Here is a 24,914-nt window from a genome sequence, read left to right on the forward strand (position 1 = left end):
CCGAGCCATGAGTACACCCAGCATCCAGGTCACTTGAGGTACCCCGGGTTACCTGGAGTTACCTGTGGTCACCTGGGGCTAATTGTAGCAGCTCTGCCACCTCCGTTGGTCACCTCAATTAAAAGCTGAGCACAAGATGCATTCTTTGAAGCTATGACTATGAAGCTATGATATTCTTTGAAGCTATGACTTCTTAATAACACCAATTTATTGTGAGAAGCTTAAAGATACAACAGCTTCAGTGGTTGGTGCTGCACCCACACAGACTGACATCCAACGTAGCTTTGGTCAGGAATATGGCAAGAGACCCCCGGAGAGGAGGAGTACTAAATTTGTCATGGCAAATGAAGACTTTAGGTCTGACAGCAAGTAAGAAATCCGGCTTGTGCAGAAGAAAGCGAGCACATCTCGCCCTGCGCTGCTTTGCTGGAGTGCGTGTGACACCGTGGAACGGGCTGTGCGGCCCGGGTTGCTGGAGCCAGCCCTTACCTGCCCCACGTCGCTGCGGAGAACACGTGTGCCATGAAATTTAACACCGTTGCAGGGAGAGCAGACAAGATATTTATGAGATAATTAATTAGATGGTTTCTCTAAATGTGTCAAGCAAAAGATTTTATGTGCATCTAAGCTGGCAGTTTCTCTGGCTGCAAACTTTTAAATTTCTTCCATTCTGATCTGGGAATTAGTACTGGGAGACGGGAAACAGATTTATGACCACACTTCATAGATACAGCGTTGCACTCAAAATACTGTATAGCCAAAGGGAGCTCACCTCCCATGCGGAGCTGGAAGTGCATTGTTAGTTATTTAACATTTTAACACTCAAAACACAAGAAATAGTTGCAACAGTACTTGTGCTCATAGTTCAAGTTAATACAGAAAGACTTACTTATTCTGCCTTTAAAATGGACATATAAAACTTACTAATATTTACCTCGGGTCTCTGGGGTTGTGCACAGTCTTCCCATGTCTCTCTGGTTGGGTCATCAGAGTGTCACCGGGGACAACCTGGCTTTGTCAGGCTGTTGCCACAGGCTGGTCCCAGCGCGGAGCCAGCCAGGGTAGGTGACAGACACGGCGTTGCTGTCACAGCTCAAACAAGCCAGAAGCAGCTCAGGTCCAGGCAAGCCCAGACCAGCCCCAAGACCCCACGCTGCCGGGTCAGTACAAACCCTGCGGGTTTTCAGTGGTGACAGCAGAAGTCATATTTATTGGGCTGCCACAGAGACACCATTGAAACACAGAAGGGCAAACCCCTGGCAGCCAGCAGAGCTGTGGCATTTACTGCAGCCACCACGGGGTCCGTGATGCTAAAGAAATGCCATGGAGACGGTGGCTGCTTTGATGGTGCATCTCCCACCGTCTGCTCTGTCACACCCCTGCACCTGCTCCCTGGACGTTTCTTCCAGGGAAGAGCTGTGTTTTCCTCTCTTTTTCCTTTTTTTTTTTTACTGCTGTTAAGTAGGTGGAAACAGGAACTGAAGCCTGAGAGATACACGGTCCTTCCTCAGGCGGGACTGTGTTTAAGTACAAATAAATACTTCTGTCACCAAATTCCTCTGGTTCACAGGCCTGCCAGCGTGCAGGGATCTGGGGTCAATTACTCTCCCTGTATTATATTATACCATATCATATAAGGCCCACCTGGCAGGAATCAGAAAAGCCATAGCCTGGTGTTTAGGTGCTTGCCAGGAATGAAGAAGCATGGCCTCGAGTGCTTGTTGGCAAGGAGAGTAATTAAAACTCCTTCTTTTGAGAGCTGGGTGGGCAAGCTAACCACAAAACTAGATAAAACTGTATACACATTATGGTGAAAACCTTCAGCATTTAATCGTGACTGATACTCTCTGTATAGAATAGTTTAAATCAACCCACAGTAATTGTTTCCTTGCTACAGAATTCAGCAGGATGATAAAACAGTCCTCAGTCTCTATTATGTTTCCCTGAGAGGGTATTATGTGGTAAGCATCAATGTGTGAGGACTAGGGATAAGTGAACTGATTCACGGCCTGGTAAAAGAAGAAAAAAAAAAAGAAAAACAACAAAAAAAACCAAAACCAAAAACCAAACAAAACCCAACAAAAAACCACCAAACAGAAAGGACCTTTTTCTCCCTCTCCCCTATTACCAGTGGGAAAAAACTGATTTTCAGTTACACTGGGCTTTTGTGTATCTAAGACTCCTCTGAATGGGAGCCCCAGATCTGTTTGGTTACTCATATGTTTGGTAGTGGCTTTTTTGTATTTACTGGGCAAGGATTGTAACCGGGTGAGTTTTCTATGGAGATATTTCTCAGTCTTGATTTGCTTGTGCTTTCACTGTGTTTTACGCATTGCTGTAAGTTGCACACAGGATGGAAAAGGGTCCTTATGTTCTCAAGGGAAAAAAAACAGAGTCCCTTTTCCTTCTTTTTTCCTTCCGTGCAAAGGGGAATAGCTTCAGCACAGGAATGAGGAGTGCAGAAATCCAAAAGCCTGTTTGTGTGAGCCCCTCATCCCTGATTGCATGAAGGGGAACATCCGTGGAGTCTCTTTATTCTGCTGTACTGTAAAGGACTGTTCCTTCTTGGCTTTTGGGGAATTAAACGTTTGCTTTTTGTGGGGCTTTAGAGCATGCTTCAAGACATGCGTGTGTAACTCCGTTCAGCTGTACTCTGATGAGAAGCAGGTCACAGGAGCAGAGCTGTTTTCTGCACAAACCAGGTACTTAATTAGGTTTTTCTGCTAACCACCACGTGCAGCTGGAGCCTTGGAGAGGTGCCGTATTTTATTTTCCTATCAATTTAATCCTCTCACTTTGAAAGTGTTTTTTATTTAGACATCTCAGCAGGATATGAACTCATCGCTGTATTTCTGTCATCTCCGATGCGTGTTGCCGGCAAGACCTTTTAGACCTGCAGTCCTGTATTTTACTTGCACATAGTTATTTTTTTAAGTTAACAGAATCTAAAAATGGTATTTCCAGAAGTCTCTTACAGCTTGTTACAGCTTGCAGGGGGGTTGCAAAATCAAGGACAATTGCTGTAGTTAACGGAGTAAACAACTAACGAAAGGAGAGGTTCCCTTGGTCACTTCTCAGGAAAGCCAGCACAGGTTTTAGCTTCGCTTTCTACATCTTTTCCAATGCCAGAAAGATACATGAGTACGACCTGGACTCATGCAGCAAACCGCACTGGGCTTGGCTTGGTCTGCTGTGCAGTAATGGGCATGTTTTCGGCAGGGTTGCCAGTTTGGACTGACACAAACCCTGTGCCAGGAAACTGTTCCCCGTTCTCGCGATGTTGTGGGAAGTCTTCCAGTATGCGTCATTGTCCATAAAGCCCAGTTTTGGGCCGATGGTTTTACTTGAGAGCTCCAGTATTCAGTCAGGAATAGTAAGCTTTTACCCTTCCTGGTTGTAAAGAAGGCTGGAAGATGCGCTGCAAATGCCCTCCGAAAGCTGATCAGCCTGAAGTCACACTAATATAAACGAAAAGGAAAAATAAGAATCTCCCACTTTTCAAGTTGGAACGATCCTCTTGTTCTGTTTTGAACCCAAAGTTCCCCCTTGGCTTGGGAGTGGTCCTGGCGTGAGTTTTTACCACGTTTTCTGATGCACTGGGCAGTCAGATTGGCGAGGGCTTGCTGGGGCCCGGGCCAGCCGATCAAACTGCTCCCAGTGGCACAGGCCTGCCTGGCTCATGGTGGGTAAGACGTGGATCTGTCTGCTCAGGTGACGTGTCCGTTCTCTTTCAAAAACATCACGAAAAACTTGAGGACCTGTGGGGATCACAGAGACCCTGGTCCTAGAAGAACATTCCTGCTGCGCTGTGGACAGAGGCAGCCGCGGAGATGGACAAGGCCACCCTGTCATCTCCTCAGCACCGGTGGCCCCATGGGGGCTGGTTTACGGAGAGTCTCTGCGGTCAGCAGTCGCATGGGATGGAGAACAAGAGGGATGAAGCAGGGAAGGATGTGACCAAGGCCTAGCATGAGGAAAAGGGAGGTAAAGAAAGAAGAGGCAGTTATTTTGAAAGTGGGTGAAATTATGGGTAGGTTATCACAGTATTAGGACAGGGTGAGTGCAGCTCAGCTCTTCTTAGCCCGCCACTGTGATTTAAGCTGAGGAATATCTGTAGGGCATAGAAAATGATTATTTCCTGCGCTGATTTGGACTACGTCATGTCCATGTCTGGCTGCACAATGCTGACAGCCCAGCCTAAGCACCACTGAACACTTTCCAGTTGCTTTTTTTTCGTGTACATTTGCGTGTTCAGGATAGACAGTGATCCCAGATCTATGGTGTTAAACCAGAAAAACCACACTGTCAGTGTGTGAGAGGCCCTTACTGTGCCTTCATTCTGACAAGTGTGAGAGGTGCCAGCTGGCTCCGGTTTGTTTGGGGTTTTTTTAAGAAAGAAAATGGTAATGTTTCAGTGGCATCCCTTGGGTGCCCCTTCTTATAATTGTAATCTCTGTTAATCTGCACCCCACGCTGTGGTAAAATACCCGACCTGCGTGCAAGCGCTTCCTTCAGTGGTGTCGCCCACAACCATGTCTAATACCCACCAATTTCTGCAATTAGACTTTCCTCAAATTGGGTTGGTTTGTGTGCTCGCTGGCTGCCCTGTGCCACTCTGGCCCCAAGAATTCCTCGGTTTGGGTCCGAGCCGTGCCTCCCCTTGCATTCAGAGGTGATTGTGTCTGACTGACAGGATAGGGCGATGCAGAGCGGTCTGCTGGGTGCCCAGCAAACACCTTACAGTCATTTTGGCAGCTCATGGCCTTTGTCTTGGTCTGCTGATATGTGTAAAATAACTCCGAAAAGAATCACACCAGCACAGATGAGCAGCTTCAGAGGCAGGTAGGCTGTGGGGGGTTTTCTTCCCCCTAAGAAGTTTGGTTTTTGTTTTTGTTTTTTGGTTTTGTTTGATTTTTTGTTTGGGTTTGTTTTGGTTTTGTTTGGTTTTTGTTTGGTTTTGGTTTTGGTTTTTTCCACAGAAATCTGTCTGAGCATTTTCCTGCTGAGGAGTTTAGCTATGGGGATTCCTCTAGGGTGTAGGGTTTTTTTGGTTGATGGGTTTTTTTGTTTGTTTGTTTGTTTGTTTTTCCAAGGAAATTTGGGACAAGGATGAGGTCAGATTCCCAGAGTGTATCGGGCTGTCCATGACCGTCCCTGTTGCCTGTCTCAGGATGACGTAATCCGTACTCAGTAATAACGCTTCCAAGAGGTAGATAACAGCATTTTAGTTCAGCTCTAATAATTCTGTTAAATCAGAGCTGGGGCTGTAATTGCTGTTTGTGACTGAGTTTGTTCCATATGTGTGTTATGCAGGATGCTGTATGCCCCAAAGAATATGCCTTTATTTTGTGGCAGGCAAAACATGCATCTACCCTCTGCCTGTGCTGTGCCTTACAAGTGAAAGAGAGGGAAAAAAAAATACTCACGTTTTGAATTGTTTCAATTTCTTTTGGAAATTTTACGTCGTGTAAGTGTTGGTCTTCATCTGCTTTAGTAACACACAGCCTTGCTGGAGTCCTGTTCATTTCTTTTAATGAAAACGCCTGCGAGCTTGTGTGCGTCTGAGGGTTTACATGCATTGGAGCACACGGATACGAGTATGAGCGAGAACAGGGAGTAAGAGAGAAGGAAAAGTCTCTCCGAGAGAGTCAGACACGGTGCTCTGAGGCAGCATTTGAAATTTTATCCTCACCGTGAGAAACAGACCTTAGAGATGCAAAATCTCTGGAGAAATACTGTATTAAAAGGTAGCACATTCCGTGCCGGGAGGTCAGGCAGGCGGGTGGCCGCTGTACTTCGGAAGTAGCGCGAGTTGTCAGAGTCCATCATCATAAAATCTGGCTTCTGTGCGGTGCGGTTCGTTCACAGCCGCAGGCAGAGGATGCGGGGGGGACACTGGTTGTGATCTTAGCGACCAGCAAGCCCGGGAGAGGGTTAACACCTGCTAGGAGGCCTGGATATGGAAAACTGGCAGACAGCAGCCAATTCCACCCAAAGCGGGAGCTGTAAAAGAGGGAAAGTGCGTGCTGGGAGCCTGAGGACATGAGTGTGCTGGGCTGAGCTGCCTTGCTCGCCACGCTGATCTGCCGCTCTTGCTCTATCTGACTTCTTTTAGGTCTCAGATGCTGCCCCTGGGTCCTGGGTTTCAGCTCCCTGGGGTGGAATATCTTGTGTGCGCTCCCAGGGGAACACAACACCAAAAGGCAGCTTTGCTCTGATGTGATCTGTGCGGGAGGAGGGAGAGCGATGTGACTAATGCCCGCAGACGGCAGGGACAAGATAGGTGTCAAACTGTCCCCACCTCATTTACACAGCAGATTTAGCTCAGAGATCTGTGGGTTTTGTGTGCTCGGGGTTCTGCAACAGCTCCGTGTCACCACCCGGCCCCGCAGGGCAATGAACACACCGCATGGGGCTGGTGCAGCCTCCAGCACCGGCTCAGGGGGACCTTGCGGGGTTTCAGAGAGAGACCCTTTCTGTCCGGAATGGCAGTCTGAAATGAAAAGAAAATCTGTCCATTTACACTTGTTTTTTTAAGAAATCGGGCCATTTTTAGCTCTCTTGTTATAGAGCAAAACGCCCAGCCTCAGCCTGGGAAAAGTGAACACCTTGGGTAAGCTCCAGGGGCTCCTTCTTGCCCACAAGACAGGTGTCTCCATCAGCAGCCGAGCTGCGGCTGAACCCCCTTTTGGCAGGGCCGGTCCCTCTCCACCAGCTGCAGAAGGACTCCCCGCACAGCTGGAGGTAGGAAGGAGGGAAACAGCCCCAATGGAGACTGAAACAGGGATGTTTTCTGGTCTGATGTAGCCCTGTCTGCGCTTCCGCTGCTCTGTGGCCTTGTCTGCTTGTGCTTGAGCTTCTTTGGCTCTGCTGTGGCTACTGGGTACGTGCGTTTTGGGAAGGGAGCGTTCACTTCCAGTATGAAACATCGCAGTCAAGAAGTGATTTTCTAGGAAAAAGTCTGCTTGGAAAACAGCACCTGAGCGTGGCCCAGCAGCAGCACCCAAGGCTCTTCTGAAAAGTAAAAGCTGCGCACCAGCATTTCTGTGCTGCGAAGACAAGAGAAATGATCACAAGTCATCAGGAATAAAAAAAAAAAAATCTGTAAAACAAACGTACCATCCTGTAATGTACCTGTAAAAAGGAGAAACTCATGCTACTTGAAGTCTAAAAATTCAGATTTCTCATGGGGAAACATAACTCCTGTTCAAATGCTGATGGGTTGTTATCACAGGAATGTTTAATTTAACTTCTATGTAATATATGAAGGGGCAGAGCAAGGTTCAGAGAGCAAATGGCTGATGAATGATCTTCAATCTGCCAGTAAATGTTTGCATTTTCTTTTTTTATATACTTCTCCTTCTTGATCTCTGTCTTAAACCCATTCTCCAAAGGGACATATAAAAGACGGCTGATTTCAGCTAGAGGTAATAGCGCATACTTTTGTGTTTCTTTTACCCTTGTTTAAAACGGTAAATTTATGGCACTGATAGAGGGTCAGTCCCTAGAGCAGCTGGCCCTGAGAGCATCGCAATTGACAGCATATGAGCAAATATTGGCTTACTGGAAAGAAAAAATCATAGAATCATGGAATCATTTCCATTGGAAGAGACCCTCAAGATCATCGAGTCCAACCATAACCTAACTCTGGCACTAACCCATGTCCCTAAGAACATTGTCTATGCGCCTTTTAAATACCTTAAGGGTGGTGACCATTAAAAATAGACGAAGGAAGCGAGCGGGATGCTTTTTCTTTTAGGTAGGAATAAGCATTGTTAGAAGTCTCAGCATCTTCTGCCTGTCACATGAGCCCCCTCTGAGGATCTTCAACGTGCTCTTGTGATGGCAGAGTCAGTTTTAGGCTCTCCCAGTGTCCTCCCTGAACGGGCAGTGGGGTTTGGAGCCTGCTCAGACCCATCGCAGGGCAGAACAGAGGGACGTTTGGGGACAATTTAGACCTCGGGGCGGCGCTTACCCTCAGCCCGCTCATATGCAAGGTGGACTGTGATGACAGGAGTAATGGCCTGCAAAACCAGTTGTAGCTGCTGGGATACCGTGGTGAGAATGACTGGTTAAAAAGAGGAAACCTTTGCAGACTGATGAGATTTCAAAGTGTCTGTTCCTATCAGTTTTCACAGTGTTGCCAGGGAGCCTGAAAGTGTATGAGAACAAACGGCATTTGGTCTCAGTGTTTGAAAAAGTCAAGGGCTGTAGCATCTGTCAGGGGCAACGCCAGCCAGCCAGAACATGGCCTCAGGTTGCATTTCCACCTGCATCCCTGATGCCCATTTGGGCCTCCCCATCGCCTCCTGACTCAGCTCTGCTGCTCGGGACCATCTGCCCTGCTGGACCCCCAGCCACCGCGGCTCGAACAGCGACACATCTGCTTGTGCAGAAAGGCACTGAGAAGCTGGAGACTTAACGGGGAGGGAGCTGCATTCCCAGCCCCTGAGGCTGCCTTCCTTCCACCCCCCTAACCTAGCTTATCTTTGCCTCTTTCTAAAATAAAAGGAACAGAAAAATTAACAACATGAAAAAGGGAGGAGATGATAAAGAGTATCTGAAAAATTATCTGTGTACTCATTTCAGAGCTTTTCACGGTAACAGGGAGGCAGAAGGCCTTTTTCTTTATTAATAGATTAAAATATTAAAAAGCTGGGTGTCTTCTGAACCTACTCTTTTGTCATGAACTGATAAAGCTCCTGCAGTCTTCTGCAGGAGACTATTGCACTTGAGAAACTATCCAGGGATGCCACTTAAGGACCAGAGCAAATCAAAGCGAAAAGACAAAGTTTTCTGTCGTACTGTTAATGGGGACTTGGGTCCAGCCTGGGCAAGGGTGATATTTGCACCTTTGCTTTTGTGCTAAGATAAAATCTTTACCAACGGGACACAAATGCTGTCAGGGGTCTGTCTGGAATCGTGAAGAATCAAAGCCACGTCTCTTCTGATTTCCTTTAGCTCCTTAGTCTGCAAGGTTTGAGTGAGACCAGTTCCTGGGGAGTGCTGCCCCCAGCAAACCTGAATCTCAGCCCGGGATGATCCAGTTTCCCAGAGACTGGGGTGTTTGATTTGGCACATTAGTGGTTCCTCTCTCAGAATCTGATCATTCCTTGGCACTTATCAAAACATGCAATTGTTCTTCTTCATAAATCTTTGCCAATAAAGCAATGAGAGTTCGATGCTGCTGTAACTGGTACGTTCTGTTATACCCTCTGCTTGCCAGTGATAATGGAACCATGTGGTGGGGCCTTGGTACCCATAAATGAGAGTGGGGCTATATAACATAGATGTGTGTTTATATATATATATACACAGAGACAGCAAATAAAGGCTTCCTTGTTTTCTTTTCCTTGGCAGGTCACTATGGAAAGGATATTTACCGAAGTGGAGGACCAGATCTCCATAATTTCATCTCCTCCGGGTTTGTCACATTAGGAAGAGGACACACGAAGGGTACAGTGGAAACAATTTTTTGCTAAATAGAAAGATTGTTTTAAATAAAAAAAAGCTATAACTCAGAAGCCAGGTTCTAAGTGCTATGAGATAACAGTATTGGACTGCAGTCAGTGGGTTTAGTCTAGCAAATATTGCTGCAGGTAAAATACTGTGCTCCTGGCAGAACCTTTTAAATCCTAGCAAGGGAGACAGAGGGAGAGCAGGGAGTCAGACAGCCGGGCTCCAGACTCCGCTCTGACTGTGTGGCTCAACAATTTATACTGCTTTTTGTTTTCCTGGGTGCATGGTTGCAAACCACCATTGTGCTGCTGTACTTACAAAGGGAAAGGGAGGAAGCGCAGTGCTGTCCGAGGGCAGGCAGTGAACACTGCGAGAGTGCGTTTCGGGATTTCTTTTGTTTGACTTCCGGGCTTTTTTGGGGGGGTATTATGAATATTTTATAAAATTATTTCTTTTTAGGTCCTAAAACATATATTTTATGTGTTCATATATTCTGTGATATAATGTACAAACGTGAAAACACAAAAATATACATATACTGCTCTATGTATGTTCTGTGTATATGTACTGTATATAAAATATATGTTGAGAGACAGTTGTAGCTATATTAGATAAGTAACCGTATATCCCAGGAGTTGTGGTGACACAAAAGCTGTGAGATCTGACTCCAAGTCGCTGGTCACCAGAACCCCAGATGAATGTTCGTTCTATGCCGTTGTTGCGTATTTGGTGAGTTGTTATAGTGTATGGTGAGACGATGTTTGGAGCATCTTTCCGTTCACAGCACCCCCTGGCCGCGTCACGCCGGTGCCCTGGCAGTGGGTTGTGACACGGGGAGTGCAAAGCATGTGCCGTGCCGGTGCTCGTCTGGTTTTGTGTCCTGCTGACTTCTGAGACTGTTGTACATTTCTATAGACGCAATGTATGTGGAGATACCTATATAGACACAATGTACTGTATGTGGAGACGTGTCCATGTGCTCGCCTGGTTGAATGCACCTGTGTTGTTTCTGTGGATGACCATGACTCACAAATTATTAAAAGACCTTTATTTATTTTGTACACTTCCTGCACTTTTTCAAATTCTCCGTAAGTGTCATCCGAAGCAGTGTTGGTCCTGTAGAACTGTCAGAGAAGAAACAAATATATGTATATTGTCTGTGTATGTCTGTGTGTGCTTAAATAAAGTTTACTGAGGCTGAGGCAGCACCCGTGGGACTTGTAATACAATATCCTGTGATTCCAGCCTGGCACTGCACCGGTGGAAGGGAAGCAGAGAAAACCACCATGAACCTTCAGGTGGGCTGGGAACCGAACTGGTCCAAAGAAGGACTCATGGATGGCGTTTCACACAAGGTCTCCCTCTCTCCTCTCCATCCAAAAGGAGTTTTACAGTCGTGCCGTATCCCATCAGGCCTGACGGTATCTTTAGGGTGAGATAGCCAGTGTACCCCCATAGAGACGTGGTCTGCAGGGTGGTGTGTCCTCGTAGCCTTCACCAAGCACATGGACAACCCCGGGCAGGGCCGTAAAACCTGCTTCTTTGTCTCGGACATTTGAATTCTCTTCAAGCAGTTTTCTGTACAATATTCTTTTCCCATTTCCTTCCCAGATAAGAATAAAACCTCCTTTCCGTCTTTAACTTAAAAGTCTTGGAGGCTCTGTTCTTCTGGAGACAGGGCGGTGGTTTTCACACCTTTTCCACTGGCTTTGCTGGGAGCCCCTCAGGGAACATTTCCTACCCCTGGGAAGGTGGGAGAATGGGCAATGGGAGTCCAGGCTGTTCATAAACCACCTTTTCCAGCAGCCGTCGGGTAGGCTGGTGCTTTCCAGACCGAATAAAAAGGCTTTTATTATCTGAAGAAATTATGTCTGTTTGTGGACATAAAGGAATGGATTTGCCTTTGAATTTGATTTTCAGCTACCTGTAAATTCACATTTTATTTGAACAGTACCATAATGTTAACTTCTAACTTTTTAATGGTAAATTCACACGCCCACTCATGACCATTGCGAGTGATTAACATGCCAACACATTCTGCAGGAAAACTGCCTTGTTTGCTTGTGCAAATGTGGAGATTTGTCTTTGTCTGCGATATGATTTGATTGCCTATTAGTGCTGTGAAACCAGGGACTTTGGATGTAACAAATGACTTAGGGGCTCAATCGTTAGGATTGTACCCTATATAATTTGATTATTTCTGGACATACTGCACAGTGTATTTCTTGTGTTCAGTTTGAAGTGGCAACCCAGCTGTACATGTGGACAGGAGAGATGAATGCTCCAGCAAGGGTTACAGTCCTGAGCTTTATCTGAGCAGCTTCATGCTCAGATTTTGTTCTATTTCAGTTCCAGTGCATGTGTTAAAATCTCTGCCTTGACTACCATTAACCAAATAACCTCGGCCTGCCTTGTTGTTACGCCACCATGGAAGAGGGTTTTGCTTTTAGACTGAACAAAGCCAATGAAGTTTATCTCAATATTTCTTTGCACTGGGAGGCATATTTTTGGTGTTTTCTCAACTGTCTTCTGGCTGTGGCAGAACTCCAAGTGCTGAGTAATATTTAGGAGCTAATCTATTTTGGGCAGAAGACAAAGATGCGAGACATGCTGAACTACCATGGATACCAATTCAGCATATTCACATGTCTGACATCCGCAAGCTCCGGCAAGATTGTGATTTATGATTCTTACATGACACTCCATTGGGCAATGCATCACCGCCTGGCATTTAAGTCTATAAAATCACTACGTAGTGTGTTCTTCAAACCATGGCTAAAGACTTCACTGTCAGTCTGCCATGATGATCTAGGAATGGATCCAAAGTCTTTAGGCCGTGGAAAATCCCCATGGTCAGACACACGGCAGGGCTGATCTCATCTAAATCTAGATAGCTACAAGTTAGACATTTTATTCTGGGGTAGTAGCCTTCAGATTAATGTAGAGACACCTGGGAGACACAGCATGGAGCAAGCACCCATGTGGGTGTTCAACCCCAGTGAGTGAACTAGTCTTGAAAAGCAGTAAATTCACTCCAGACTAACTACTCCAGATCAAAATTGTTGAATTTTCAGGGGAAAAATGTGATTTTTATTTTAGTTTTTCATACCGGCCTCAGACCTTGAACGTAGTTTCCGAATGGAATTGAGCCCCTTGCGTTTCACCAGTTGACAGCAGCAGAAAATCTGTAGAGCAGATGATAAGCTCACTTCATCATTAACAACTTATTTGTTTTCCTAGTAACTCTGAAACTTTATCAAAAATAGTGACGACTTTGCTGGAAAAGCATAATTTCCCGGTTGAACTGAGTGTGAGGGGACAAGGAATTGAGTCAGGAGGAATATGAGATTTTAAGCTTCTCTACTGCAGGGTCATCTCATAGGGAAAAGCAGGACTTTTCCTAAAATCTGCTAGTTTCTTGTAAATTTGTGCCATGTCCTTGATGGGGTGCAGAGGTAGGACTGTACCTTGAAAAGTGTGTGTGGAAACCTTAGGACGAGTCAAGTCTCCTCAGAGCCCGGCCAAGAACACTTTCAGAAACGGAACCTCTCGCTGTTGGTTCAAGGCCGAAAATCTTTCCTGTTCCTGGATTCTCTGGGAGATGTGCTCTGAGTCAGGGCATCTGCAGGAGTCACTTTTCTTCACGTATCCCACTAAAATTTGCACTAAGGATGTTCTCCAGCAGTGCCAATAGGCAGGAAGAAGAAAGAACCATATGAAGTGGCTGTTAAAGCTTGACGACATTGCCGCTGGCATTTCTGGAGCTGCACCAGCATCCTGCACTGTGGGCAATGTGAAAATGATGTTGGTGTAGAGAAGCCAGCCCGGTGACTGAGCATGTTTTATCTTGTGATATTTGGTGCAGATGTGGCAAGATTTACAGCCTGAATGTGGGATTTGCCTGCCTCGGGCTCTGTTCTCGCTGTCATGCAGCACGGTTGTAACTCATGCATCTTCCAAGGGGTTCAGGGCACTGTTTTGGTGGGACAGCTGTCCAGCCTGAGCTGGTTTTGGTTGAACACATGTGTCTGGTGTGTGGGAACACGGTATGTGTCCTCTAGCAGGAGCTTACACCCAACTAGGCACCATACTCCCCAGATACAGCCTCACCCTGTGCAATCTCCTGATAAGTATCCCACTCCCTGTTACCTGAAATGATGCGCAGCATCCACATACAGGCAGAAGGGAAAGTGAGAGGTCAGCTGTTGCTGACTTCTTGCTTTCATACAGTTGATAATATCTTCTACATATCAGCTTTTCTTTGTGCATATTCTTGATCTAGTCCCACCTTAGGAAATGGTCACCTTTCTCTCCCAAGCCATGTGCATGAGTTGCTTTGAGGACAGACAGAGCATATACCCCTTGGTGCCAGAGCAGTGGATGATGGCTAAAAGGTGGGTTTGAGGTTTGGAAGATGCAGGGGGTTGTGAGAGTGAGAGGAGACAAGGTGATGTCGGGATGGGAGGGAGAGCTCATGGGCTTGAGGGAACAGCTGGCTCTCATGGCTCCTTCCCACTCACTTGTCTATCTGTGGGCTCTGACAAGCTGGGGGAGATACCTCAGCACTGAGCTGGCACCATGGCCAGACCTTCACCTCGTTGGTGATCACCTCCTGGAGATCCAGACCGCTCCCAGCCCCACACTGTGCTCCCACAGTCACCCTATGGGCCAGTACCAGGAGATGGGGAGCCTGATGTCCATAGGGTCACTCAGGCTTATTGCAAGACAAGTTCCAAGAGTAAAGCAGCAACTTGCCTCATCTGGCAGTTTAACATTGGTGTCTGTTGATAAGAGAACCTCCTGCAAAGGCGAACATGAAAGAGGACAAATCCAGCTCTAGATCATACTTAGCAACCGAGATCTTCCCGAGCTGCTGCGGGGTCTCAGCCAGCTGAGGTGGGCGGCAGCTCCGCTTTCACATCTTTTTCTCCCCTGGGAGCTCCAAAGCTTTCCCAGCACTGTGTCTCTGCTGCTCCACTGGAAGGTTCTGCCTTCTCTCTGTATGGAGAGAGGAAGCACAGAGTAAATGACTCACAACTATGTGTTTGCCCAAGACAGAATTGCCAAGTTGGTGTTTGTGTGACTCTTGTTGATGATGACAGGGCTGTGGGACATCCCGTGACAATATGAGGATCAGGTCACTTCCTTCCAGAAATGTCTTGATCTACCCATCCGTTATGTTGCCTCATTTGCACATTCTTCCCACCTTCATTGGTTTTTCTGCAAGCTGAAGAATATCTGTGACAGGCTCTGTATTTTATAAATGACATGTCTGTATGCAAACTGATCTTTATGCAGACACCTCAGTGGATTTATAATATTCAGCATGCTGCAAGCTCTGTGTAGAGACTAAAGGTGCTACAACATGGTAAAATGGGATCGGGTGTTCACACTGGCTGACCCCACTTTCCTTGTACGTGTTGTGTGTATTCCCCTTTTACATACATTGCTGTTCCTTTTGGAGACCCTGAACTGAGCCCTTTTACAAATATCAACTCAGGAGCCAGCAGTTTTACTGGTCCGTTGGCATGTACATATAATTCAGAGGGAGGAAAGAGATTTATTAATGTAATCATCATGAGCAGTTTGAGGATTCTGATTCCTCTCTCCAGCAGTGCGCTGGTTCCCTGCTCATCGTGGCTGGTTCCCTGTCGCTTGGCTGGCAGCCTTGTGTTCCAGTTTCTTTCCCAAAGTGCTGCTTCATACCCTTCTTTTGTTATTTTGGGGTCTTGGATTACCTCTGTCACAATCAGCATCAGTCCAACTACAAAACATGCAGTGAATCAGCTCCAAGATGGGATTTACTGCCTACCTCCATCATGAATAATCCATGATTGCAGTAGACTCATTAATACAGGGAAAAAGAGACGTTTAAGGGTCATTTTGTTTCATACCTGCTTCTGTGACACGCCATGTCTGTGCATGTCTTTGACATGCCATGTCTTTGACTATGCAAAAATTGAGGGTTAGGTATGTTGCGTCCCTTTTCTCATTAAACACTTGTTAGACATTTTGTATCAATGGAGAGATGTCAAGCCACAGCCTGCTGCATCCCAATGAATCATTTTATGTTCATTATGGATAATATCTAATGATTTTGATCACGTCTTGCTATGTGTTTGCTAAAGATCACTTGCATTCTGATTCCAGATTAATTTCAACTATTGCATATTCTGACACTTAATTGTATTGACATGAAAATAGGATCATTTGGATGTAAAAACTGCTTCACAGCTTTGCAGAAAGATTCCATTACGCAATAAGGCATTTCAGTCCCCTCTGAATTATTTAATCGATTTCAGACACGACCGTCCATTTCTCAGGAGAGTCTGGACAGGTCTTTTTTTTCATAGCCCACTGAATTGCTGAGTGGGAGGAGAGGGGGAGGTCATGGAAACCTTACCGATGCCTGCAGCAGTTGTGCATCATGCCACTGCTGTAGGGAGGGAAGGGGGTGAACATGAGAAAACCACATCAATCCCTGTGGTCACCTTCTACAAAGTACATTGAAATAACTAAGGTGACGGGTTCATGCCCTTCTGTCGTAGAATCGTAGAATCATTTCGGTTGGAAGAGACCCTCAAGGTCATCAAGTCCAGCCATAATCCACCCCTGGCACTACCCCATGTCCCTGAGAACCTCATCTCTGCATCTTTCAAACCCCTCCAGGTATGGCAACTCCACCACTGCCTTGGGCAGCCTGTTCCAATGCCCCACAGCCCTTTGGGGAAGAAATTGTTCCCCAGATCCAACCTCAACCTCCCCTGCCGCAACTTGGGGCCGTTTCCTCTGGTCCTGGCGCTTGTTCCTGGGGAGCAGAGCCCGACCCCCCCTGGCTCCAAGCTCCTTTCAGGCAGGTCAGAGATCAGAAGGTCTCCCCTCAGCTCCTGTTCTCCAGCTGAACCCCCAGCTCCCTCAGCCGCTCCCATCACACTTGTGCTCCAGCCCCTTCCCCAGCTCCGTTCCCTTCTCTCAACTCGCTCCAGCACCTCAAGGGCTTTCTTGGCGTGAGGGGCCCAAAACTGACCCCAGGAATCAAGTAGAGGGGGACGATCACTTCCTTATTCCTCCTGGCCTCGCTATTCTTGATACAAGGCAGGATGCTGGTGGCCTTTTTGGCCACCTGGGCACACGCTGGCTCATGTTCAGCCGCTGTCACCAACACCCCCAGGTCCTTTTCCGGCCACTCTTCCCCGAGCCTGGAGCATTCGTGGGGTTCTTATGACCCAAGCACAGGACCTGTCAGTTGGCCTTGTTAAAACTCATACAATTGGCCTCAGCCTGGGGACACCACTCATGACCAGCCACCAACTGGATTTGTCTTCGTTCGCTACAACCCTTTGGGCCTGACCATCCAGCCAGTTCTTCACCCACTGCAGAGTCCACCATCCAGAAACTGCAGCTTCTCTGGGAGAATGCTGTGGGATACAGTGTCAAAGGCTTTACTAAAGTCCAGGTACACAACATCCACTGAGTGGGTCACCTAGTCATAGAAGGAGATCAGGTTGGTCAAGCAGGACCTCCCTTTCATAATCCCATGCTGACTGGGCCTGATCGCTTGGCCTGTAATTCCCCGGATCCTCCCTCCGGCCCTTCTTGTAGATGGGCATCACATTTGCCACCTTCCAGTTGACTGGAACCTCCCCAGTTAGCCAGGACTTCTGATAAATAATTGGAAGTGTTTTGGTGATCACCTCCACCAGCTCCCTCAGCACTGTTGGGGGGATCCCATAGGCCTGTGTGTGTCCAAGTGGTGTAGCAGGTCACCAACTATTTCCCCTTGGATTATTTGGGCTTAATTCTGCTCCCCATCCCTGTCTTCCAGCTCAGGGGGCTGCGTACCTGGAGCACAACTGGTCTGGTTATTAAAGACTGATGCAAAAAGTGCCTCAGAAAAACTCAGTTCAGACAAACTGGCCACAAACCTGGCTTAAAGCACGACCTGGAGAGGCTTTTGGAACGTGGCTTTCTGAGCTCGTGTGTCCTACGCTATAAGAAGTGAGCAGAAGGAGGGTTGGCAGCTAATCTGGGCACCTGTCTCAAGCTTATTAAGGAAACAGCAGACAAATGACCACAAGCAGGGCACGGAGCACAAATATCACTGCAAAGCCAGGAGGTTGAGCCTCCTGTGGCAAGACGCCCAGAGTTACTCCGTAGCCAGCTATTAAATGGAGACTGGGCCCTGCAGCACGACAGCCAGATTCCTCTGCCGGAGCCTCACTGGGCATGTGAACAGACACTTGTTGTCACTTGGAGATCATACTGTACACCACTTCAGCCAACCGATGGCATTTTTTACTTGACCTGATCAAACATGCTTCCTGGAGGACACAGGCAGAACTGAGGTGGGAGGGGAGGACACCGGCCAGGCTGGATTGCCTGTTCTTTCTCACTGAGGGACAATTAAACCCAGAATCTTGTGTCCAAGCCAGGGAAAGACCACCCTGTGCCTTTCTGCATGTGCACATTCAGGCTGGGGTTAGCTATGTGTTTTGGCAACTAATAGTGAAACATGCAGTATTGGGGCTAAACTTGCACCTGGCACTTTGCAAAACGTCATGGGGCATCTCTGGCTTCTGACTTCAGCATGTGGTCCCCTGTACGGACCCAGGCATGCCCAGGAGTTTGGGATTAACCTTCATCACTGCCACTGCTGAGGACCTTATGTTTCCATGTCAATGTAAATCACAGAAGTTATCACTCAGCTCATTCTCTGTCTGTGGTCAGTGAATTATTTTGCTGCTCACTTCCTTGTCCTACAAGCTCCTTTGCATCCAGCATTCAAGTTCCCATGGATGGTTTTCAATAATGTAGTACTCTAGAATGGGTTTCTCTAATTTCTCCTGTGTGTTAACAGTATATCAAATAAATTACAATAGCTGAGAGGAGAAGAAAAAAGCCCTGCCTATTGTCGGGTGCCCTGTCACAGAGAGTCCGTCAACTCTCCATGATGTTTTGGTGGATACCTTTGAAAAGCGAGCTGAAGGCTGGTAAAAAGCTGGCAGTTACAGCCCAGCTATCTATGAAACAGGGAGCTTCAGCTGCATGCCACAAACTTCTCTTTGAAGAATGTCTTTTTCTATATTTATTATCAAGAACTGGTGTATAAAAAACCTTATGATTTCCTGCTACAGTGTCACTGAGCATCTCAGGCTGGTTATCTCTGCAAGCAGGGATTTTAACTGAAATTAAGTATTACCCTTAGAGTTGGCACACTGTTTCTTTAGCAGGGCAGCATTCAGTCCTAATCATATTTGCAGACTGTAGATAAAAAATTTAAATATTTTGAAAAAAATTGGAGATTCCTGGGTGCTGACAGGGAACTTTGCAGAGGGATCTGTAATTCTGAAGCATCTGTGATCTCACTAGAACAACCAAATCTTGTGGTCAGAGTTCAGCAGATGAAGAGCTTGGGCATGTCCAAAAATCTACTGCCATAGCAAAACCAATATGTTATATACAGTTTATCTTCTACAGTTCTTTGGGAGGAACACTGACTCATCATCAGAGAAGTGTCTTTGGAAACACAGGCCCCTGATTTGTTTTCCAAGTTTCCTTTCTAGATATGGTACTCACTCAGAGGGAAATTATTTGGTCTTAGGTGCTTCAGTTCATCCTTTAATAGTCAGGATAAAACTGTGGACAATTGTAGGGAGTTTATACAACGAAGTCAATCGCAGACAGTCCTTGAGAGACAGACTTGAATTTACTGATTGACATTTTGTGCTCTTTGAAACAGATTAATCTCCATCTCTTGACAGCATGCAGGCCCCTGACTGTGACAAGTTTATATTGTGGTGGTGTCTAAAGGCCCCAGGTTGAAGATGGGAACCATAATTCCTAGATGGGGACAGACCAGAGGGACACATGCCCCAGATGTCTTATTCCTTCATGTGTTGGATTTACAGGTGTGCAGCAGCTGTTGAAGTAGGAAAGTTAAGTTTCATAGTTTACAGCATCACTTTGTTGTCCCAGACCTACTTTTCCAGACCTGTGGTTCTCTAGTCATTTAGTTCCTGTTCTGTTGCTCAGCTGGAGGAATTCTTCATATTATTCCAAAGCAAGTTTTGTTTAATACTGCCAGGACTTTCCTGCAGGCCTGGTGTCCATGCTCCAAGAGGTGCAGAGTAAAACAGCTGAATGAGGGCTTTCCGACAACAGTTGTTTTGCAGTCAAAAGGATAATAAAATTCCCTTTGCCTAAGCACAAAATCTATGACTTCTAGTGTGTTGGGCCCTTAATCTAGCCTTAGCTGAACAGAAGCTGAACTGTAATCTGCTGTTGTGTAGAGCCTGCTCCTGTTAGCATATTGCTCTGCTGGTTCAGAGGCAGCAGATGTAGAAGTTTTCATCCTTTTCTTGTGCAGTTGCATCCCAGCAGGGCTGCTTTACTCTTCCATGACAGGGCAGATCCCGTAGGCTCAGAACCTCCTTCCGTTTAGACTGTCTCATAGTGACTAATGCTGGTGGCACTTGTCAGTGAGCCATTAATCTTCCATTCATGGAGCTGCAAGGACACTTTAGAGGTCTGTAGTGTAGCCAGATGATTCCTACCCTCTCTGGCTTAAAGTCAGGCTTGCGCTTTCAGCCGGGCACCAAAATCCTTCTCTGCTCAGTGGAGAGAGCCTGCATGTGTCATCGATCTGATGCCACAGGCTGAGGTCACCCGGAGGACCAGGACGCCCGTTGCCTTGCTCCTGTTCTTCACTGTGTGCCAGGATAACTGCTGGTAGTCGTGGGCTTGTGAGAGACACAGCACTCACAAGTCTAAGGCACGTATAGATTGACACAGTAGATGCTGGAGGAACTGCTAGGAAGTTTACACAGTTAAGCCCAGGCTTAGTTTTTTGCTCCAGAGAAGGAGCAGTTTCCCTCTGGCATGTACGTGAAAGGTCTTGCTTTAGCCGGAAAATATTTCTAACTGTTGAGTTACTCTTTGGGCACACAGGGAGAGACAGAGCTCAGCAATTTCCTGACATTTCCGTGACTGAGTTTAGGTTATGAAAACAGGTCGTGCCGTGTCATTTTTATAGGTGAGGGAAGTCTGCGCAGCGCAAAATTTGCTGCTGTTCTCCAGGAACAAAAAGCGCGGGGTTGCCAAGGAGCAGGGAGGAGATAAGGGGAGTAACTGCATTACAGTGTCCTTTGTAACCGCTTTGAGGCTGAAATGATCTTACCGTCCCCTGTGGCAGGAATTGCTTCTGCTGCCATGGCAGCGGGCAGGCCCTTGGGTCGAAGTGCCACAGTCCCCTCAGGACTTGAGGAGGAGCAATGGGCAGCCCTCATCCGGCGTTGTCCTCGGGGCGCAGATGACTCGCTACCCGGAGGTTCTCAGGAGATGGTAGGGCCAGCAAGTTCTCCAAGAAACCCTAAGAGAACAGCAGATTATGTGGAGAAGTGAGGGAGGGCTGTGGGCTGCAGGATGAGTAGAGCATTTTCTCCTCGCTTGGACTTTCCAAAGCAAATCCTGCACTCCTCCTCCTGCGTCTCTTTTAGGGCATGAGCAAGTGCTCTAAAAGTTGGCATCTGTTGAGAAGAATACACTCATAACGCTTCTAGGACAGCTCTTTCTGACTGCATCTCCATTTCTCCTCAGAACTGGAGTAAATCCATTCTGCCATCCACACTCTTCAGGCAGTGGCTTTAAAACTCCCAGGGTCCGCAAATCCCTCATGCGGAGGCCATGACACTCCTGAAAACAAATGCCCACAATGACTTTTTGTAGCGGTGTGCCCTTATTTCCTTATGTAAATGCAGTCATGATGGTTTCTCCAAGGGTTCTCCTGGATGAGGACATCACTCCCATGCAGGGCCTTGCTGCCGCTGGTGCTCCCATGGGGCGCAGCTACCAGGACGCAGGGCTGTGGCGGTTTCTGAGGCTGCTGGTTACATTGAACCTGCGATTCTTTGCCTGACAGGTGAAAAGCAAGAAGCACCTTTTTTTTCACTGAATTTCCTTCTGAATTAGTGGCTGCAGAACAGGGAGCAGCATTTCAGCTGGAGGCAAATGCTGAGACAATGCCCATAGCAAGGTGCGTGGAGCAGGAGGCGTTTGAGCAGGAACGGATCTCTTCGTGGCGGGTTTTCTGACTCTTGGATAGTCCTAGCATCAAGTGAATGAAGAGAGAAACTGGGTTTTTGCCAGTAATTCATATAGCTGACATACGGTTTCTGGATGACAGCCTAGTTTCTCTACTAAAGGGCTGATTCCAAACCCACTTTCTGCCAATGGCTGGTGTTTTTTAATTGATTTCAATGGCATTGCCTTGGATCTGCTGCAGAAAATTGACTTCTGTATGCCAATGCAGACCATACCATACCGCTGTTGTGCACCTGCCCCTTGAGAAAATGGTGGGTTTGCTTTCCCAATGTGCATTTCCCCCTCTGAACAAGGAATGAATTAAGGGCACGTCAGAACCCTTCTCTTAAAAAAAAAAAAAAAAAAGGTAGCTGATGTTCCTGGAATAAATGTGCTTATAATGTGAACAAAAAGGAGTGCTCTGGTCAGGATGGAAACTGAAGCCTGACTCCAGGAGTCAAACTGGATTTTGCTGGTGGGGGTTTGTTCAAATGCTGTGATGGATGCAGGAGACAGCTTGAGCTCGGGGGTTGCCTTCCTGGCTGCGATAAGAAAAATGTTAGTGCCGACAGCGAGATGCAGATCTGCTGAGTAAAGGCCCTCATCCTACACAACCGTATTTCTGAGCAGATCTGCTCTTTATGTGCAGCCGTATCTGTGCACACAACTCACAGATTTCTTGTTGGAGGCATAGCCCTTCACAATTTTGTTAAGGTACTGTACTCTTATCTGTTCTTTTTATGTCATCATTCTGCCTCAGTTGTTTAAAATGTAACACAAGTTTTATTCCAAAGTATATGTTACTGTTATTAATTTAAGATATGCTCAGTTACCAAGAGCATACAGTCTATAAAAGGCATGTCCTCATATTCATTTTAAACCAGGAAACTAAAAATAGAGCCTGTTCAAATATAGGCAATGAGAATAACCTGAGGTTCCTATTAGGAGGTATATGAATAAAGACTTTAAAAGTGCCTGGCAAAGTGTCTGTGCTTGGAGGGAGCTGCAGGTAGAAGTTTGTAAAGTGGATTTGGGACAGAGAAGGTATTTTGGTGAGTACTGTGTGGCAGCTCACAGGCATTGAATTAAAAATGCTGAATTTAGAACAGAGAGCAAGAAATGCTTTTTGGCTTAGCGTGAGTGCTCACCTGTAGATCTCCCTGTCACAAGGTGCTGTTGAGATCTAGAGTGTGCAGGACACAAGACACAGATCTTGATACTTTTGTGGTTAGTGAGACAGGAAGAGTTACTGTAAGTTTTAAGAGAGGAGTGAGGGAAGGAATATGAATATTCAGGTCTGAAGCTCAAGTGCCTCAAACGACTGGGACTGGAGGAAACCTCCTTGAGTTCGTGCTGTCCCCTACGTGTCCAGGGCAGGGGTTCACCTTAGACTCACAGAATCGTTTTGGTTGGAAGAGATCAAGATCAGTGAGTCCAACCATAACCCAACTCTGGCACTAACCCATGTCCCTAAGAACCTCATCTACATGTCTTTTAAACCCCTCCAGGGATGGTGACTCTTGGTGACTCTTGATCTTGTAGAAGTTAATGCTGTGTACCCACAGAGTACCAGAAATACCCTCGCTTTGTTCTAGTTTGGTATGACCTGAGGGAAAAACAGGACACTCCAGCTAAGGGGAGTGAGAACTGATCAATGACTGCATGGGAAGAGGTTGGGTGACAACTGAAAAGTCGACTCACTGTGGTGTGTTTGCAGATGACATGAGGTAGGGGACCACAGCTGACCCTCACAGCTTCATTGTGGCCTCTGGCGAGGGTCACAGCTTTGATGCTGTGCTTGGTGACACTTCAACATTTCTTCTGGTGGTTCCTGGAGCTGCTTCCAGCTCAGCTAGACTGAGCTCTTGGTGGGTCATTGGTGGTTTCATGGCTTGGCAGGGAGATGTTTCGCTTCCTGCAGGCTCCAGTCGTGGAGAGTGGGCTTCACCACCACAGCTGTGCCTAGGCAAGGACAGAGCTGGCACAAGTCAGCAAGCAAATGAGTCTGAGCAGTGCAGAGGAAAGTTGAGCAGAAGATAAATGTGTGACCCACCCTCCAGTGCCAGCCCAAAGGGACACGTGCATTTGAGTTCTTCACCCAGAGGTGCTGGACACTGGAACAGGCTCCCCAGGGAGGTGTCACGGCCCCAACCTGACGGTGTTCAAGAAGAGCCTGGACAACGTCCTCAGACACACGGTGTGACCTGTGGGGTGTCCTGTGCAGGGACAGGAGTTGGACTCGATGATCCTTGGGGGTCCCTTCCAGCTCAGGACATTCTATGGTTCTATGTTACGCTCTGCGTGAAACCTGCTAAGGGCACACGCTGCGGTGGTGGCCTTTATTTTGGATTGAGAGGTGCAACAGAAGTTAGGGTGATTTGAGCCCACAAGGACACAGCACTTTGTCTTGCATCAACTGCACTCTTTGTCTCTCTCTCAAATGTTTAAGCCCTGTGCAGGCTCTGATCCCTGCCTGCTGCAGATGAATTATCTTACTGGGGACACAGTAGCCAGTGTACCAGGCTGCTCCCTTCCCACCCCTGCCCTCCAAAAGCAAAGCAGAGAGTGAGAAAGGTCCTGTCAGTAGCTTGGCAGCTTCCAGGCCCCTTCTGTGTCTTGTGGTACATCCTGACACAGCATCTGCCATGTAAACACGCACATAGCCCCGTGACTCCGGATCTCAGTGGTGCTGACACATCCTCTGCTGGCTCATCAGGGCAACACCCAGTGTCAAGTATCATCGATTCTCACTTGTCTTTTAGTGAGTGATGGGAAGACGTGCAAAATGATCGTGCCCCATGTTCCGGTGGCTTTTCCTGCCCCTGGTGAGGTGTCTGAGATCCCTGCAGCTTCCCTCACGTGCAGCGCAGACACACGTATGGTGACATTTTGCTTCATCCATTCACAGAATTGCATGCTCAAGTGCACTGCGTTAAGACCTTACCTTCCTGTTTCCCTGCCGTTCCTTCAGTTACAAAACAAGCCTTCTGGAAGATCTGGAGCTTCGTGACTTATTTCTCAAGATCCCTGAAGTGGCTGGCAGTCCTTTGAAACTCTGTGTGCAAGAGCAGGGACAGGGAGCCTGGCAGCGCAGGAGGGACGCGGGCGGCCCCTGGCACAGCGTGTCCACGTCACGCATCTCCCTCCGACGTGCCACCGAGGAGAGCTCTTCCTCCCAGTGCCAAGGCTGTTGTACGCTGTCATGATCATGCTCGTTACAGAGCTTTCACCCCTTGGATGTGAATAAGGATTTGTATAGAGCCAGTGAAAACGAAACAGATATCTGCAGTTGGGTTTTCTAAACAAGCCTTTCAGAGCTGCTGGCTTCTTTTTCATATGCAGATAAGATGGAAGTACCTTGAAATATTTAGGAGGAA

At 47.1% G+C, this 24,914-nt stretch overlaps 1 protein-coding gene across 1 annotated transcript in view; it reads left to right on the plus strand.

Annotated features, from left to right (window-relative positions):
* Positions 1-24,914, plus strand: part of SHISA6 (shisa family member 6) — a 250,936-nt gene that overhangs the window by 50,410 nt on the left and 175,612 nt on the right. Inside the window, exon 3 of the mRNA XM_065648020.1 lies at positions 9,361-9,456. Within this exon, the coding sequence (XP_065504092.1) occupies positions 9,361-9,456 (96 nt within the window). The remainder of the gene's footprint in view (positions 1-9,360; positions 9,457-24,914) is intronic.

The sequence above is a fragment of the Caloenas nicobarica genome, chromosome 18 (genome assembly GCF_036013445.1).
Source record: "Caloenas nicobarica isolate bCalNic1 chromosome 18, bCalNic1.hap1, whole genome shotgun sequence".
NCBI lineage: Eukaryota > Metazoa > Chordata > Aves > Columbiformes > Columbidae > Caloenas > Caloenas nicobarica.